This window comes from Podarcis cretensis, assembly GCF_951804945.1.
Source record: "Podarcis cretensis genome assembly, chromosome: 1".
In the NCBI taxonomy this organism is placed as follows: domain Eukaryota; kingdom Metazoa; phylum Chordata; class Lepidosauria; order Squamata; family Lacertidae; genus Podarcis; species Podarcis cretensis.
The window spans coordinates 126,768,823-126,785,677 of record NC_137170.1 but is presented as its reverse complement, the minus strand read 5'-3'; the positions used below and the strand labels follow the sequence as shown (position 1 = coordinate 126,785,677).

The window sequence follows — 16,855 nt, the reverse complement described above, 5'->3', positions numbered from 1 at the left end:
ACTGTGAAATCTGTTTGGAGAGCTTAAGTTTGATTTGTACATAAGTTTGGGAGGTGGGGTTTAGGACATTTCCGCTACAAATTCACAAAGAGGTACCTTGGTTCTCAAACTTAATCGGTTCCAGAAGTCCGTTCCAAAACCAAAGCGTTCCAAAACCAAGGCTTGCTTTCCTAAAGAAAGTAATGCAAAACGTATTAATCCGTTCCAGGCTTTTAAAAACAACCCCTAAAACAGCAATTTAACATGAATTTTACTATCAAGACCATTGATCCATAAAATGAAAGCAATAATCAATGTACTGTACTATAAAATAAGACAGTATTGTAGATGATAAAAATTAAAATTAAATTTTTTTCTTACCTGCTTCTATCTATTCCCGCAGGCAGACAATCAATCAGTAGCTGAACTGGGTTCCACACAGTCACAAAAACAAATTAACCCAAAAAGCCTCAAAAACAAAAATGCAAAATAAATAGCAAAACCAAAAGCACCAAACTTAATCTGTTCCAGAGGTCTGTTCGACTTCTGAAATGTTTGAAAACCTGTGTGCGGCTTCTGATTGGTGCAGGCGCCCAGGAGACAATAGCAGACAACCGCATCAGATGTTCAGCTTCGAAAAATGTTTGAAAACTAGAACACTTCCAGGTTTTCGGCGTTTGACGAAAGGGTTTTCCGTTTTTCGAGGTGCTTCGCAAGACGAATTTCCCTATGGGCTTGCTTCGCAAGACGAAAACGTCTTGCGAGTTTGCTTCCTTTTTCTTAAAGCTGTTAATACCCGGGGAATCCGCACTCCGCAAGACGAAAAAATCGCAAGACGAAGCAACTCGCGGAACGAATTAATTTCGTCTTGCGAGGCACCACTGTAAATCACTTCCATTTGTTTTCTGTTGTAGAGCTGGTGTAGAGGTATTGTTCAGTGAGCTGGAAGTCCCTGAAGAAGAATATTCCTTGGGAAGATCAAAAATATTCATCCGCAACCCAAGAACAGTATGTGAACCAATTTTTCTTCCATTACGGCAAAGGCAGCTCAAGTACATTTGTCTCTTTCTTCCTGCTCCTCCTCTTTCTTTACAAGATATCAAGAGTTTTAAGGCCAAATTCAGGTTGTTAGGTGATGGAGGGCTAAAGCTTAGGTTTTGGAAAGAAGAGGGAAATAAATTTAATCCAGCATATTTTTTTACTTGTCACTGTGACATGCCATCTAACAATTGTATCACACATTCCTCAAAAAGTTGGTTTTGTGTGGGCCTCAGTTGCAGGCAAAAAAAGCAGCTTGTTTGTTGCATTCCACCTTCGCTCCCTAGCTGTATTTTGACATCACAACAACTCTTAGTCCCGGGTAAATGACAGAATAGGAAGGACAAGATGACAACACTTGCAGTTTATGAACCGACTGCTTACAGACGTAGATTTTGTTTGGATAAATGTGACAACACTTGGAATGTAGTAGGCTGTTAAAATCTACATATGTATTAGGATAATAACACTGTATCAATTTATATAAGAATCTATGGGAGAATATTACATTGCATTTTTGTATATACATATTTCTTATACACAACTCTGCTCTTTTTTAAACCTAACTTTCCCCCTCTTTATCACTTTATTTCTTTATAATTGAAATTCTTTCAATAAAATATTAGTATTAATTTTTTTTTAAAGTACAGTCATACCTCGGGTTAAATATGCTTCGAGTTGAGTGCGTTCGAGTTGCCGTTTGCACATGCGCAGACGCTTAAAATGACGTCATGCGCAGAAGCGGCGAAAAGCAACACGTGTGTGCGCAGACGTGCCATCGCTAGCTACGTTTACCTCTAGATGCGAACGGGGCTCTGGAACGGATCCCGTTCATATCTAGAGGTACCACTGTATAGGAATGGATTGTTCCTAGTTTGAATTGCTGCTGGAGAATGCCCTTTCTGAATGCATTCTCATGTAAAACTCCTTGCTGGCAAAAAGCCAATACACCAGTGAGAGGATCAAGCTTGCTCCCTGCAGAATTAGTTTTCCTCATGAGGATTTTTGTTTTTAAACATAGGGGGCATTTAAAACATAATCTCTCCACCCACATTGTCAAATGGTCCAGCCCGTTGTACCACCTCTGGTCTCTGATACCTCGCTGCCACCTCATTCTGCTGCGCGCGTGTGCAAAATCTAAAATAACTTAGGTGTCAAACATTTTACTCTTCCTTCTTGTTAAGTTGTGGGTGAACATATCAGACGACACAGCGATTCTTCAAACAGCTCTTGTTTATTCAGAGGCCAGAACAGAACTGAGCTGAAGGGCTCAGTCATCCTGCCTATATAGAGCTCCAGTACAACGTTACTGTAGCAACTTTCTAAAACTATCCAATCACTGAACGTCACTTTCGATCCTTCATTTGCATAGCTATCTACAGTATCCCCCTGCTGGCCCAGGGTGAGAACTTCAGTACATAACACTTCACGTTTCTCCTTCCTGCCCCAACCCCCCCCCCTAGCTCTTCAAATTAGAAGATCTAAGAAAACAGCGCCTTGAGGATTTGGCTACCCTGATCCAGAAGATCTACAGGGGCTGGAAGTGTCGCACACGTTTTCTTCTCATGAAAAGGAGTCAGATTGTGATTGCTGCTTGGTACAGGAGATACGCAGTAAGAAAATATTATATGTGGGGCTTTTTTAATCCTCTCCCTTCTCAAGAGTTCAGTGCAGTTAGCAATACTTAGCAAAAAATAAAAATAAAAATTGTGACATCTGTGGTTAAACTAAAGTACCCAGTGAAATTTTTAAAAAATGGCTGTAAACTCAGAACTGTGCCCTGCTTTTGTAGTGAGTATTCTTGGAAGATGCTCAGGTTTGGATGTTGGTAAGTCTTGCCACAGCTTTGTAATCTTAAAGCAATTAGTTGAGGGATGCGTCTTAGAGTATCCTTGGTTGGTCTCAACGTGCACTTTTAATTCAGCTTGAAAAGCCATAGAAACAGCAGTAGAGCTCTTGGACCCAAAGCAGACGTAGTATAGTTTGCTGCCTTAATCCTGATTCAGGTTCCAAATGCCCAGTGAGACCATGTTTTTCCCCCTTTGCTTGGCTAAAATATGCCTCCAGGTGACATGTATAAGGAGACGCCTTGTGAACCGAGAGGCTGAGTTGATCAGAAACTGTCTTTAACCAGGTTTTGCTCATTGCTGACGTAAACACTTAACCATTGCCAATACAGCCATGGTTTGCAAACCTGCTTCAAACCACGGTTTCAGGTGCTGGTTAGTGGCCAATTATTGACAATGTCTATTCACCGTTCAGTGTGTTGCTCTTAGAAGTGCAGTGTGCTTCTAGCAAACAGGTTGTATCACTCACCGAGGCAGTCCCTACATAGCATGCATCCCTAATAGAACCAGTACAAAGTGTGTGTGTGACAAGCTGAGTATATTTCAGTTATGTAAAACTCATTCTTGTTTAAATTTTCAATGCAGCAACAAAAGAAGTACCAGCAGATCAAGAGTTCTGCCATCGTGGTGCAGTCTTATATCAGAGGATGGAAGGTGAGAAAAAGTCAATTCAGCCCCTTGGGTTGTAACTACGTCTTCCACGGCCAACGGCTGCTTCTCCATGGTAGAGAAAAGGGGTACTTGTACCTGTGTTTCATTCCCAGACGTGTATTTGGACTCCTAGGTTGGCGCAGAGGCAGTGCAGGGGAATAAAAGTGAAAAACCCTCGTTTGTTCACTTATTCTTACCTGCGAATCACACCCTGCCGTTGGAACATCTTGTTGTTGTTTTTAAAAAGGATGTAATTACAATGATACCTCTGGATGCGAACGGGATCCGTTCCGGAGCCCCGTTCGCATCCTGAAGCGAATGCAACCCATGTCCGTGCATGTGCGGGTCACAATGCTTAACCAGAAGCAACTTCAACCTGAGGTATGACTAATGGATTTACTGCTTTGCGGTGTAGAAGCAGCGACTGGGGTTCAGAAAGGCAAGCTGGACATGCGAGATGTAGGTCCAACCATAATGTTATTTAAAAACAAGTAGGACTGCTTAGAATGTGCTGAAAGAATCAGAAATAAAAACCCAGTCAAGCAAAATGTGGTTTACCAGAATGCTGTTTGGATTATTCTTAAAATGATATGCTATTCTCTCCCCCCCCCCCCCCCCGGATTTCATTTTGTTTAACTTAAGCTTTCTCTAGAATCTGTTTTACGTGCGTTTGCTGATTTATTTTGAAAACTTGAGTAGTTGTGTCTTAAAATCCCAAGCCACCAGTAGAATTAGGTGGGCCCTGGAAATCTGGTTTAGGTGCCACTCCTACTCATGTATCAATAACTGATTGGAAGACCAGTGCTGTTTCCCGCTGCCCTAGGAGTTTTGCAATGCTGCCTGATTTTGTGTCCTGAGGCCTTCGTTGTGAAAGACACTGGGCAGTACTAGATTACACCAGAAAGCCATAATAATAATAATAATAATAATAATAATAATATATTTATACCCCACCCATCTGGCTAGGTTTCCTTCAGATGTCTGGCTGCCTTCAGATGTCTTCTAAAAGTCAGATAGTTGTTTATTTCCTTGACATCTGATGGGAGGGCGTTCCACAGGGTGGGCGCCACAACAGTAGTACCTCAGGTTAAGTACTTAATTCGTTCTGGAGGTCCGTTCTTAACCTCAAACTGTTCTTAACCTGAAGCACCACTTTAGCTAATGGGGCCTCCTCCTGCTGCCGCACCACCGGAGCATGATTTCTGTTCTCATCCTGAAGCAAAGTTCTTAACCTGAGGTAATATTTCTGGGTTAGCGGAGTCTGTAACCTGAAGCGTATGTAACCCGAGGTACCACTGTACTGAGAAGGCCGTCTGTCTGGTTCCCTGTAACCTCACTTCTCACAGTGTGTGAACTGCCAAGAGGCCCTCGGAGCTGAACCTCAGTGTCCGGGCTGAACAATGGGGGTGGAGACGCTCCTTCAGGTATACTGGACCGAGGCCATTTAGGGCTTTAAAGGTCAGCACCAACACTTTGAATTGTGCTTGGAAACATACTGGGATGGAATAATTATGAAATGTTTGCCAGATCTGGGAATTTGAAGTGGGCAGGTGGGCATCAGATCACTCTGTTATCTTTTGCACAGCTGTATTTTAAGCGCTAACTCTTCTTTGGCACGGGCTATTGCTGTTTCACAGGCTCGAAAGCTGCTTCGCGAACTCAAGCATCAGAAACGCTGTCAGGAAGCTGTTACAACTATTGCCGCTTATTGGCACGGAGCTCAGGTAAGAAAACACAAGCCGGCTTCTGTTTGTTTCCAAGCCAGCTACGTGGTGCAAAGGTTGCCTTTCGATGGAAAGAGTGGCAGAAATGTTTTCAGCTGCTTACTTCACTTCACTTGAGTTTTCTCCACTTCCCTCACCCCACTCCAAACTGTGCTTTTCGATCTAAAAATCCAGGCACACACTTTTCATTTATTCTGTGTGAAATGGCTTGCTTTCTGTCCATTGGGAAAACTGAAGCAAACTCTCTTCTTTTCTTTCCTTTGTCTCTATCAAAATTTCCCACATTTCATTTTCAAATGCACCGCAGGCGCGAAGGGAGCTGAGGCGGCTGAAGGAGGAGGCTAGGAATAAGCTTGCTATTGCTGTTATTTGGGCTTACTGGCTTGGATTAAAGGTACTACATGCAAGCGTCATGTGCCCCCTTCCCTTATCCCACTCACTTTTTTTTTTAAAGCAAGAATTAATCATTTGTGCTGGCTTACTAAACAGGAGCATGCCACCGCTGATAGCCTTTCCTTTACATCTTTGCCCCACTTAACCTGAAAAAAGTTCCATAAACTAAAAAAAGTCCAAGCATGCCCAGCTGTGTAGCACTAATTGCTTGTTAACAAGCCATAAAGCATCTAGACTGAAAAAGGGGCTCTTAAATGTATTTAACTAAACTTGCATGTCTCGAAGCAAAGGCCCTTTTATTAGCATGCACATGCAGTAGTAATTTTATAGGTTCCCACGCTAAGAGCTGAGGCGGAAAAATGTTCCATTAATTAAATGCACAGCAGTGCACATAGGCTCTAACCCATGTCCTAATATTTCACAATTTGTGAGAAAGTGTTGTTGTTTATTTTAATCCCAAAAGAATTCTATGGTCTAAATTTCTCAATTTTTTTAGTATAATAATAATAATAATAATAATAATAATAATAATAATAATTTATTATTTATACCCCACACATCTGGGTGGTTTCCAACAAAACACTAAATGACACAGGAAAATCCCAAGACGAATAGTCATACCAAAAGTTTACAGCAGGCATGTCCGAAGTCCGTTTTGGGGCCCTAATCAACTAAAACTTAAATCTGGTCAACTAAATATTAAATCTGGTGGCAGTATATATCCTGCTCAACAACTCAGGGGTAGAATTGTAAAAAAAGATCAACAACTTTGGTTGGTCGTCACGCATGTTCACTTCATCAAATCTTTAAAAAAAGTTTGGGCACCCCTGGTTTACAGTGAGCAACTGATTGCACAATATTGATACAGAGAAAAGAAGAAAATGTATGTTATGTAATGAAAGCTCCTCCCTAGAGAACGTTCTTTTGAAACAACTAACTATACTGAAGAGCCTTACCAAATGTGGCTGTACCTTAGGGAAGTAAATGCCACCTGGAACATCACTATTTGCTGCAGCTGTTTTTTGTTTTTTTTGTTTTTTGTATGGCAAAATGCTCCACTTAGGTGAAATGATTCAACTGTTTGGGCTTTAGTAGTGATATACCATAAAAAGTAGCTTGAGGGTTATAGGTTTAATTTGGAAAACCAAGCTCTTCTGTTTGTGATAGCTGGGATACTGTCAAAGTAAACTAGCATTGAATCACGTCATGTGGTTGCTGGCCCCTTTGGAGTGGAAATTTACTTTAGGAAACAACTGGAAATTCTCCTGCAAGATAGCTTTGACTGATTTGTTTGAGGAAAAGTATTTTTTAATAATAATAATAATAATAATAATAATAATAATAATAATAATAGTAATAGTAATAATAGGTGCTCGGTATGACCAGCCACTTGATCTGTAGAATTTCAAATGTTTATTTGATTTGGTGATCAAATTGCACAGGGCGCCACCACCACCATGTAATTCAAACAAAACAAAACACATACACACAACATCTTCCCCAAAACACTTTAGGCATGAGGGGTTCATAAACTGAACCCATTCATGAAACAATCATCAATTGCTGACCATAAACAAAAATATCTTTGAGAGTAAATTGATCATTGCCCGAACCCTAATGACACTGCAATTCCCTCCAACATTTGTATGCCATTTACTAAGAACTTAAATGCGCTTGTGTGAACTTCTATTTGAATACAGACTTAAGTAGCAGAGCATGCTTTTGTTACGGACTGCAAAATTTGCAAGACAAACATTCTGTGGGATGAACTATGTCTCAATGCTGCAGGTGCATAACTACGGCTGCTGTTAGCGTAATGCTATACTCAAACAACCATTTGAACTCTGAAGATGCCTGTCCTCTACTAACCCTAAAATACCCAAAAGCAATAACAGAATCTCATGGCCATACAGAACGTATAGATCTTTAACATTCCCTTTTTGTGTTACCCATTCCCTGTGTTCTACACATACTGAAGTCATGTTGATGTGATGTGATGTGCATGTATGTCTCTGTGTGACATCAAAGAAGAAGCTCTTTTACAAGATTTTGGAAGAAAGCGCATTGACACCCAAAATTGTGTAAGGCTGGCCTAAACTGGGTTCCTTAAGTACTTCATGTTCAGACCTTAGTGTTTTAACGGGACGTGTCCTAATGTTTTACCTGGAATAACAACCCTTTGGGCTGCAACTGTGCAGAAAGTTTTCTGTTTTAAATTGAGAGCTATGCAGCATTTGCCAGACCTCACATGCCATATGAGAGTGCCAGAACCCAGGGAACTTCTGCTACTCTTACTTCTCTTACCTGCCTTGGTGAAGCAGCGCTGAGGGGTCTGCTTCCACTTTCACCCTCTCTTCACCCTTTCATGCTGGGGTTCTAAAAGTTGCATACTCTTCTTCCATCTTCCTGTATTGGCTTGTTCTATCAGTGGGAGAATTCTGTTCCTGGTCATTGTGCTTACCTGCATCAGGCCGTCTCTGTGATTCACTGTCTAAACCTTTTAGGCTCGAAGGGAGTTGAAACGCTTGAAGGAAGAGGCTAGGCGTAAGCATGCTGTTGCAGTCATTTGGGCTTACTGGCTTGGACTAAAGGTACTCTCTTAAACGACTCCCTTATGTCAATAATGAACTCAATAAAAAGCGTGCTCTCTACTAACGCATAATCAACCTCTGGTGCTGTGAGATTGCTCTAGCAAGCATGATCTTTAAGGAAATTATTCTTTCCCATAGATTAGACTCTTAGAAGCAAGCAAGCAAAATGGCGTTGCAGATTATGCCAGACAACTTTTATGTGTGTGCGTTTTCAAATCTATGCAGCTGTTTCAAAAACATTGTTAATCTTACCAGCAGTGCGATTTATCAAAGGGATAATAAATAGTTTTAACTAATGGGGTGTCATTGCAGCTATTGACACCAGCTGGCATTGGCGACAATTCAAGTAATGGCAGACAATTCTTTTCTGAACCACCTTTTGCTGTTGTGTGACGATAGCTCTCTGCTTTCGTTGGTACATGATTGTCCAGAATTACTAAACGTTAAGTATGCTTAATTTTCCTTCTGATGAGGATGGATCCCTGCCGGCAAATGGATTACACGCACATGGAGGGACTATTTATGTGAGCGGATGCTTCCAGGGGATGGGGGCTAGAGAGGAGGCTAGATATGTGACCGCTGCAATTTCTGCGGCTGCAGCAAAACTCCTCCTGCAACAGTCATGCAGGAATCGTAGCAGTCACACAGTCCTGATTTGCGTGTCACACTAAGCCAAATTATGGCTTAGTGCAGGTGTGGGGGAACCCTCCCGATGTTGCTGAACTACAGCTCCCACCATCCCCAGTCACTGGCCATGTTTGCCAGGGATGATGGGAGCTCGAAGTCAGCAACACCTGAAGGGTTCCCCCACACCTGGTATAGTGGGAGCCGTTTATGCATAGAGGGACCCCGAGCAAAGTTTGCAGGCACTTTGCAGCTCCCTGGTTCATTGATTCGGCTGCGTCATACCGACGTGCGGACGAGCCAGGTTCTTTCATCGCTGACCACGACTTGTAAGCAACTGAAACAAGGGCAAATTTCTTAAAGGTGCAACACCATTCCATTCAAATCAAGAAGGGGATTGCCATTGATCCTTTATATTTGTGTTACAAGTTACCGTATTTTTCGCTCTATAACACGCACCAGACCATAACACGCATGTAGTTTTTAGAGGAGGAAAACAAGAAAAAAATATTCTAAATGAAATAGTGGATATATGATTTTTGTGGTTCATGCTGTGGCCACAGACATGTGATCTGACAGTGAGTTTGGAGTAGCCCAGTGCAAAAATACTGAGGATCCATGTGGATCCATGCTTTGTAACCACAGAGGAGGGAAGGAAGGGGAACCATGGATCCTCTGCTCACGACTGCAGCAGATCCCCCCGCCACCCGCAGGCATTCACTCCATAACACGCACAGACATTTCCCCTTACTTTCTAGGAGGAAAAAAGTGAGTGTTATGGTGCAAAAAATACGGTAAATACTGTATTTTTTGCTCTATAGGACACACTTTCCCCCCTCCAAAAATGAAGGGGAAATGTGTGTGCGTCCTATGGAGTGAATGCAGGCTCCTTGGCTTCAGCGATAGAAACGTGAAGTCTCTGAAGCACAGAGGGAGAGCTCCGCCCGCCCTCCGGAGGCTTCGCGTTGCTTTCGCTGAAGCTGCCTGAAGCCCCCGGAGTGCAGCGGGAACTCCTGCTGTGCTCTGGAGGCTTCAGGCAGCTATCTGCAAGCCTTCGGAGCGCAGCAGGAGTTCCCGCTGTGCTCTGAAGGCTTGCGGATAGCCGCCTGAAGCCTGGAGAGCGAGAGGGGTCGGTGCGCACCGATCCCTCTTGCTCTCCAGGCTTCGCTTCGCTGGAGAGGCGCTGCACAGTTTTCCCTCTCTCCTCAGCGCCCCTTCAGCGAAGCGGGAGGAGAAATGGAAGGGGCTCCTTTTCTCCTGCCGCTTCGCTGAAGGGGCGCTGAGCAGAGAGGGGGAGAATTTCCCCCCCCCCCCGTTCTCCCCCTCCTATGGTCCGGTGCATCCTATGGAACGGTGCGTCCTATAGAGCGAAAAATACCGTATATGAAGACGCTGTATATTCTTGCTGCTTTTTGCAGCGTCGGAGCATGTGCCCGCGCTGCCCCAGGTGGGTGTGTTCCTGAGGGGCGTGGGGCGCAGAGGGTGCCCTCCCAGGCATGGGATACTGCTCGGGTGCACAGAGCAGCGCACCCACAGCGGTAGAGCGAGCCATTCAAGGCGGACATTCGGCGCACCACCCGCCCGCGACTCCCAAACCACTCCCGGCGGTCAAAACAAAGGGGGAAGGGGGGAAGGCCGCCTGCAAAGCAGCACAGCTCCCCTCTTCCCCCGATGGTTTGGGGTAGGCTTAGGAGTCGCTGGCGGTGCGCCAAATGCTACACCCCCCTCAGCGAAGACACCTGGGGTGGTCCGCCCCCCCCACACCCCTCTTCCTTCGCCGCTGGCCGTTTGTTAAACAGACAAAGATCAGAGCAAGCCACGCTTGATGTGGTTCTGCTCTCTCTTTCTCCTGTTTACATGATTTTGAAAAACTAAATGAATCTTATAGATGCTACAGTTCAGCTGTTTCCTAAGAGCTGCCCTTTCTGAATATCTAGAAATCAAACACATATGATACGGTGTGTGTGTGTGTGTGTATGTATGTGTGTGTGTGTGTGTGGGGGTGTTCTCCATTTTATTAAGAACCTGATAATGTCAGGTAGGGATAATGAGGACTTCATCTCAATCTGTGTTTGGGTCGTACCACTTCAGACACCCCTGACTGAATGCTTCTCTACCAAACATTAGTATGCACAAAGATAATAGGAACTAGCTGTCACTTCCTGCCTATGACCCAAGGGAGCTCTCAGGAGGTTACAGAGCCTTGGCCAATGAGCAGTCACAGGGGGGCAGCCTAGTTCTGGTTTTTCCCCCACCCTCCCCCCTTGCAAAATGACTGTGGAGGCGGTTGGAGGATGGATAGCGGCTAACAGATTGAGGTTGAATCCTGACAAGACAGAAGTACTGTTTTTGGGGACAGGAGGCGGGCAGGTGTGGAGGATTCCCTGGTCCTGAATGGGGTAACTGTGCCCCTGAAGGACCAGGTGCGCAGCCTGGGAGTCATTCTGGACTCACAGCTGTCCATGGAGGCACAGGTCAAATCTGTGTCCAGGGCAGCTGTTTACCAGCTCCATCTGGTACGTAGGCTAAGACCCTATCTGCCTGCGGACTGTCTCGCCAGAGTGGTGCATGCTCTGGTTATCTCCCGCTTGGACTACTGCAATGCACTCTACGTGGGGCTACCTTTGAAGGTGACTCGGAAACTACAACTAATCCAAAATGCGGCAGCTAGACTGGTGACTGGGGGCGGCCGCCGAGACCATATAACACCGGTCTTGAAAGACCTACATTGGCTCCCAGTACGTTTCCGAGCACAATTCAAAGTGTTGGTGCTGACCTTTAAAGCCCTAAACGGCCTCGGTCCAGTATACCTGAAGGAGCGTCTCCACCCCCATCATTCTGCCCGGACGCTGAGGTCCAGCGCCAAGGGCCTTCTGGCGGTTCCCTCATTGCGAGAAGCAAAGCTACAGGGCACCAGGCAGAGGGCCTTCTCGGTAGTGGCGCCCGCCCTGTGGAACGCCCTTCCAGCAGATGTCAAAGCGATAAACAACTACCTGACATTCAGAAGACATCTTAAGGCAGCCCTGTTCAGGGAAGTTTTTAACGTGTGATATTTTACTGTATTTTTGGTTTCTATGGAAGCCGCCCAGAGTGGCTGGGGAGGCCCAGCCAGATGGGCGGGGTATAAATAATAAATTATTATTATTATTATTATTATTATTAAGCATTGCCATTTTACAAATAGCCCCTAACTGCATGGAAAAGTTTCTTACTTTGGTTCAGGAGGGTCCCTGGTGCTATAATTTCTAGTGTGGGTTGGAGCTGCGTGGCAAAACAATGTGTCTTTGCTAGCCAGGGTGAGAGACAGAGTATAGAAACCTCTGCTTTTTCTGGGGCTGCAATATAATTCCTTGGTCAAAGGTGGGAGTTGCACCTATTGCGACCCACCCTTAATGCCCCCAGCCCCATGGTTCCCAGCGTGGGGCACCCCCCCCCCACAGGGGCGCTAGTTTGATTCTTAAAGGAGGCAATTTGAGAATGAGTTATTGACAGTGAATGGCCTTTTAGGCTTCCTCCACGTGAATAGGAGTTCGCTTTTTGAATAATAAGAATTATGTGTCAATGGCGGGGGCGGGGGAATCAGGATTTTAGAGATGTGTAGGTGGGACATGGCCAAAAAAAGGTTGAGAACCACTGCTGTAGCCTCGGCCATGTTTTTCCTCTGACCTCACCCCCCCACACACACTTGTATGTGAACCCCAAAAAGTTGCTTGTCTATTTATTACTTACTTATTTCATAAAATGTATATACCGCTTGATTGTAAACCAAACCTCAAAGCTGTCGACAAAAGATAAAAATTGGCCACCCCACTTTCAAACAAACCAACATTAAAATACTTAAACAGATTCAAGTTGCCTCAACTTTCTAAGCATCTGCATAGGCTTGTCTAACCAGGAATGTTTTTAGCAGGTGCCAAAAAGTGTACATTGAAAGTGTTTGCTTGATCTCAAGAGGCAGGGAGTCCCAGGCAGGGAGTTTAGTGTTAGATGCAGCCACACTAAATGATTGAGTTCTTACAAATGTTGGAATGTGGCAATTTGATTCTAAAAGTTTCCCTACTTGGTATAGAGAGGAACATTCAATCATGTGAGTCCTTACCTGTAAGCTGAACTGGTACCACCCAAAGTCAGGTTTCCTGATAATAATAAACACATCCAGAAATGCTAAAGCCTCTTAAGTAGTTAATGGGGATTTTTATTTTGCCTGTGTTTACCTTAACTTTTTGTATGGGGGGGGGTCTAGATTGTGGTCTTGCCTCTGCAGAACAACACTAAAAATTGTCTCCTTGGAATTTAGTGTACTACTTATGCTTATGAGAAGAAAACAAAAACAAAAGCTGAATGTTTACTCTTGAGTTTTTAATTTTTCAGGTCCGTAGAGAGTACAGGAAATTCTTCCGGGCCAACGCTGGAAGGAAGATCTACGAATTTATACTTCAGAAAATTGTACGTTTCCCTTTCCCCTTATACAATTACTGCAGCCAGTCATCATTCACCTGCATTCAGTCATCAGAAAAGAATAGCAAACCCAATCATTTGAAGTTGTTTTATTTCTCAACATACATAAGATGGGCTGATTGGAGGAATACATAGTACATAGAGAACAACACTGCTTTCTCTATTAATCTGTTTTGTTTTTTTAATTATCTGTGCTGCAGATGGCAAAGTAGACTGCATTTAACCAAAAACAAAAAGTTGCTCAGCTCCTCACAGCAGTGCCACAGAAAGAGCAGGAGTACATAAGCCCATGGCTTGCTGTGGCTTAGTCTTGCAATGTTAAACTGTGGTTTGGTGCCAGTGTTGAGAACCTTTGTTCCTCCAGATAATTGCTGAGCTACAATTCCCATTCCCCTTGACCATTGGTCATGCTGGCTGGGATGAGTGGGAGGTGTAGTTCCACAACATCAGGAGGTTCCAAAGGTTCCCTACACCTGGGTTAGTATCACATCAGAACCAGCTCATTGGCTTAGTAAAAAGTACAATGGTTTTACACTCAGTTGTTGCCAGCAGTGTAATATCTTTTTGTGTAAATGAAGCTGGATGTTGGTTTGACAGATCTTGTGAATAGGGAATGTGAATAGGGAAAGCCTGCTTGAATAAAATTTTTTTGATCATTTAAAAGCAAACAAAAAAACACAGGTTGCTTAATTCTTCTTACCATAGATGCAAAAGTATTTCTTGGAAATGAAGAATAAGATGCCTTCTTTATCGCCAATCGATAAAAACTGGCCAGCGAGGTCTTATCTCTTCTTGGATTCAACTCACAAGGAACTGAAGAGGATATTCCACTTGTGGAGGGTAACCATATGATACAAGAGTTAATTGTATTTGTTTGTTTGTATTTTTATTTATAGTCTGTTCTACCTTCTGCTCTCAGGCACTCAAAGCAATTTAATGTATAATATAGTGTTTTGTTTTATTGTATGAAACATAAAATGAAGCATTGGAACATCTGAAGAAATAAAATACGATAAAAGCCATTAATAAAGGACCAGGGGGACAAAACATGCAGTGCTCCTTATTTTTCATTAGAAGTGTCTCAGCAAAAATATATATTTCAGAGGCTGTCAATAGTTTCAAATGGCATCAATCCAAAGAGACTGAAATTGCTCTTGGGTTTCATTTGTTAGTGGGGAGCTAACATTTTCTCCCCATGAAAAGGTAGTGCCTTTAATCTTCCTTAGTAGCGCCTGTATAGTCATCAATCTTGTGAGAGAAGGTAGCTGTTAAATTCTATTTACAGAAAGCTTAAAAGTGTGACTGCCTTACTGAACTCTAGCAAAGTCCAACTGCGAACTGTACACATGTTATTTGGAACTTCCCAGATAAACTGGTCGGGGGTCTCTGTTCTCTCTCTCTCTCTCTCTCTCTCTCTCTCTCTCTCTCTCTCCTTCCTTCCTTCCTTCCTTCCTTCCTTCCTTCCTTCCTTCCACAGTTTAGTTAAGTTGCTGAGGATGGCTGAATCAAAATGAGAAGTGTAAGCAACAGTTCTTGAAACAGCCCTCTGGGTGATTTCCATATTTCCCCATTAATCTACACTTTCCCCAGCCATTAGAATTTCCTTAAGCCTCGTATTCTGGCCTGTATGTTACTAATTAGTTTTATGAGGCAGAGGGAACATGTGTAACGATCGCTGTGAGCATATCTGTTCATCCTGCGAGATTTAGTCAGAGGAGTTATTTAAGAAGCAAAAGGTAAAGGTATAGGTAAAGGGACCCCAGACAGTCAAGTCAAGTCGTGAATGACTCTGGGGTTGCGGCGCTCATCTCGCTTTACTGGACGAGGGAGCCAGTGTTTGTCCGCAGACAGCTTCCGGGTCATGTGGCCAGCATGAATAAGCCGCTTCTGGCGAACCAGAGCAGCGCACAGAAAGGCCGTTTTCCTTCCCGCCGGAGCGGTACCTATTTATCTACTTGCATGTGCTTTCGAATTGCTAGGTCGGCAGGAGCAGGGACCGAACAACGAGAGCTCACCCTGTCGCGGGGATTTGAACCGCCAACCTTCTGATCGGCAAGCCCTAGGCTCTGTGGTTTAGACCACAGCTCCACCCCCGTCCCAGATAAGCAAATGGTAGCCAAGTAGAATTTTTTATTTATTTTTTTACATTTTGATGCCCTGCCTAGGTTGTCTTATGATTAATGCGTGTTCACAGGGAAACAGGTAGAAAATGAGGTACTTCTTGTGGAGCTGATTGCTGCGTTTATATAATTGCCTGTGGGATGTGGCTGATTCAATCCAGAAATGCATTAAAATTAGCTTCTTATGCACAAAGGGAATAGCAAGCCATGGCAGCTGCTCTTCCGAAGCCACTTTCAAAGAAAAGCTTTGTGATTCATCTGTAATGCTGTTTTTTTAGTGTAAAAAGTACCGGGACCAGTTCACAGACCAGAAGAAACTGGTTTATGAAGAAAAACTGGAAGCTAGCGAACTTTTCAAGGACAAGAAAGCTTTATACCCAGCCAGGTAATCAGCCGTTCGGAGGCCTATGCTGAGGCTGCAAGATTGAAATGACCTTATTTCATAAGCATTGAGGGGAAATTTGCTATGAAATCCTACTTATCTCTACTAGCAGATGCTGCCCGTTGTAGGCTTTCACAACTTTGCTTATCTCCATGGACTTGCCCAGAGAGCTTATATTACATGGATTATTGGCTTAATAAAATATTTCTTCCAATGGCTTTACATCTGGAAAATTGAATCTAAGTTGGTTAAGCACACTGAACACGCCGCGTACAAGGCTATCGAATTTAGGTACTATGTAGGTTTCAAATGGATGTTACATAAAATCATAACTTTTTTTTTTAAAAAAAACCAACAACTTTATGCCCTTCCCCATTTCTCCCATGCCAAAGTGCAAGAGAGGGGATTATTGAAACCTAGGAATGAAGAAGCTTTCTAGGAGATGCCTCGTCATTTTAAAATTACACACTTCCCAGGGGTGTGTTGTGTTGTATGTGTTTACATCTTCGTGAGGCCTGCCTGGTATCAGTCAGCAACTCGCACTAATATTCTGAAGGGATTTATTTATTTATTTATTTTTTAAATTAAAACTTTGCATTCTAGGAAACCTCTGTGGAGAGCAGGGACTGATTGTGGAAATGTAGGTCCCTGCGTGATGACTGGAAAATTCAAGTTTCATGCTAGGGATTATTAGGGAAAGGACTGAAAATAAAATGTCAATTCAGTGGTGCTTTGGAAAAAGGCACAGAAAAACGAGCAAGACCTCTGTGAAGAAAGACCACAGCCATATACATTGAAGCTTCTAGTTTAGTTTACGGCGAAAAAGGGGCAACACAATAGTGGTTTATAAAGTTACATGTGGTTTGAAGGAATTTGAGGTTTCTCCTCTCGTAATCCAGATCTTGGGGGTCATCCGGTGAAAATTAATTAGTGGGTGATGCAGGAAAGACGTAAGGAAGGACTATTTTGAACACAGCCCATAATTAACTTAAGACGTGTGTTCGGATACCACTCAGGTCTTTTTTCACTTCGGTATTAAAAAAAAGCA

At 43.5% G+C, this 16,855-nt stretch overlaps 1 protein-coding gene across 5 annotated transcripts in view; it reads left to right on the top strand.

The window, feature by feature from the left end:
• Positions 1 to 16,855, top strand: part of MYO1B (myosin IB) — a 162,522-nt gene that overhangs the window by 132,341 nt on the left and 13,326 nt on the right. For 3 of the 5 annotated variants that reach the window (XM_079976602.1, XM_079976601.1, XM_079976600.1), the window contains 9 exons: positions 894 to 987; positions 2,481 to 2,630; positions 3,450 to 3,518; positions 5,153 to 5,239; positions 5,547 to 5,633; positions 8,137 to 8,223; positions 13,219 to 13,293; positions 14,011 to 14,145; positions 15,704 to 15,810. In XM_079976602.1, the coding sequence (XP_079832728.1) occupies positions 894 to 987; positions 2,481 to 2,630; positions 3,450 to 3,518; positions 5,153 to 5,239; positions 5,547 to 5,633; positions 8,137 to 8,223; positions 13,219 to 13,293; positions 14,011 to 14,145; positions 15,704 to 15,810 (891 nt within the window). The remainder of the gene's footprint in view (positions 1 to 893; positions 988 to 2,480; positions 2,631 to 3,449; positions 3,519 to 5,152; positions 5,240 to 5,546; positions 5,634 to 8,136; positions 8,224 to 13,218; positions 13,294 to 14,010; positions 14,146 to 15,703; positions 15,811 to 16,855) is intronic. The other 2 variants (XM_079976603.1, XM_079976604.1) reach the window with 2 other exon arrangements.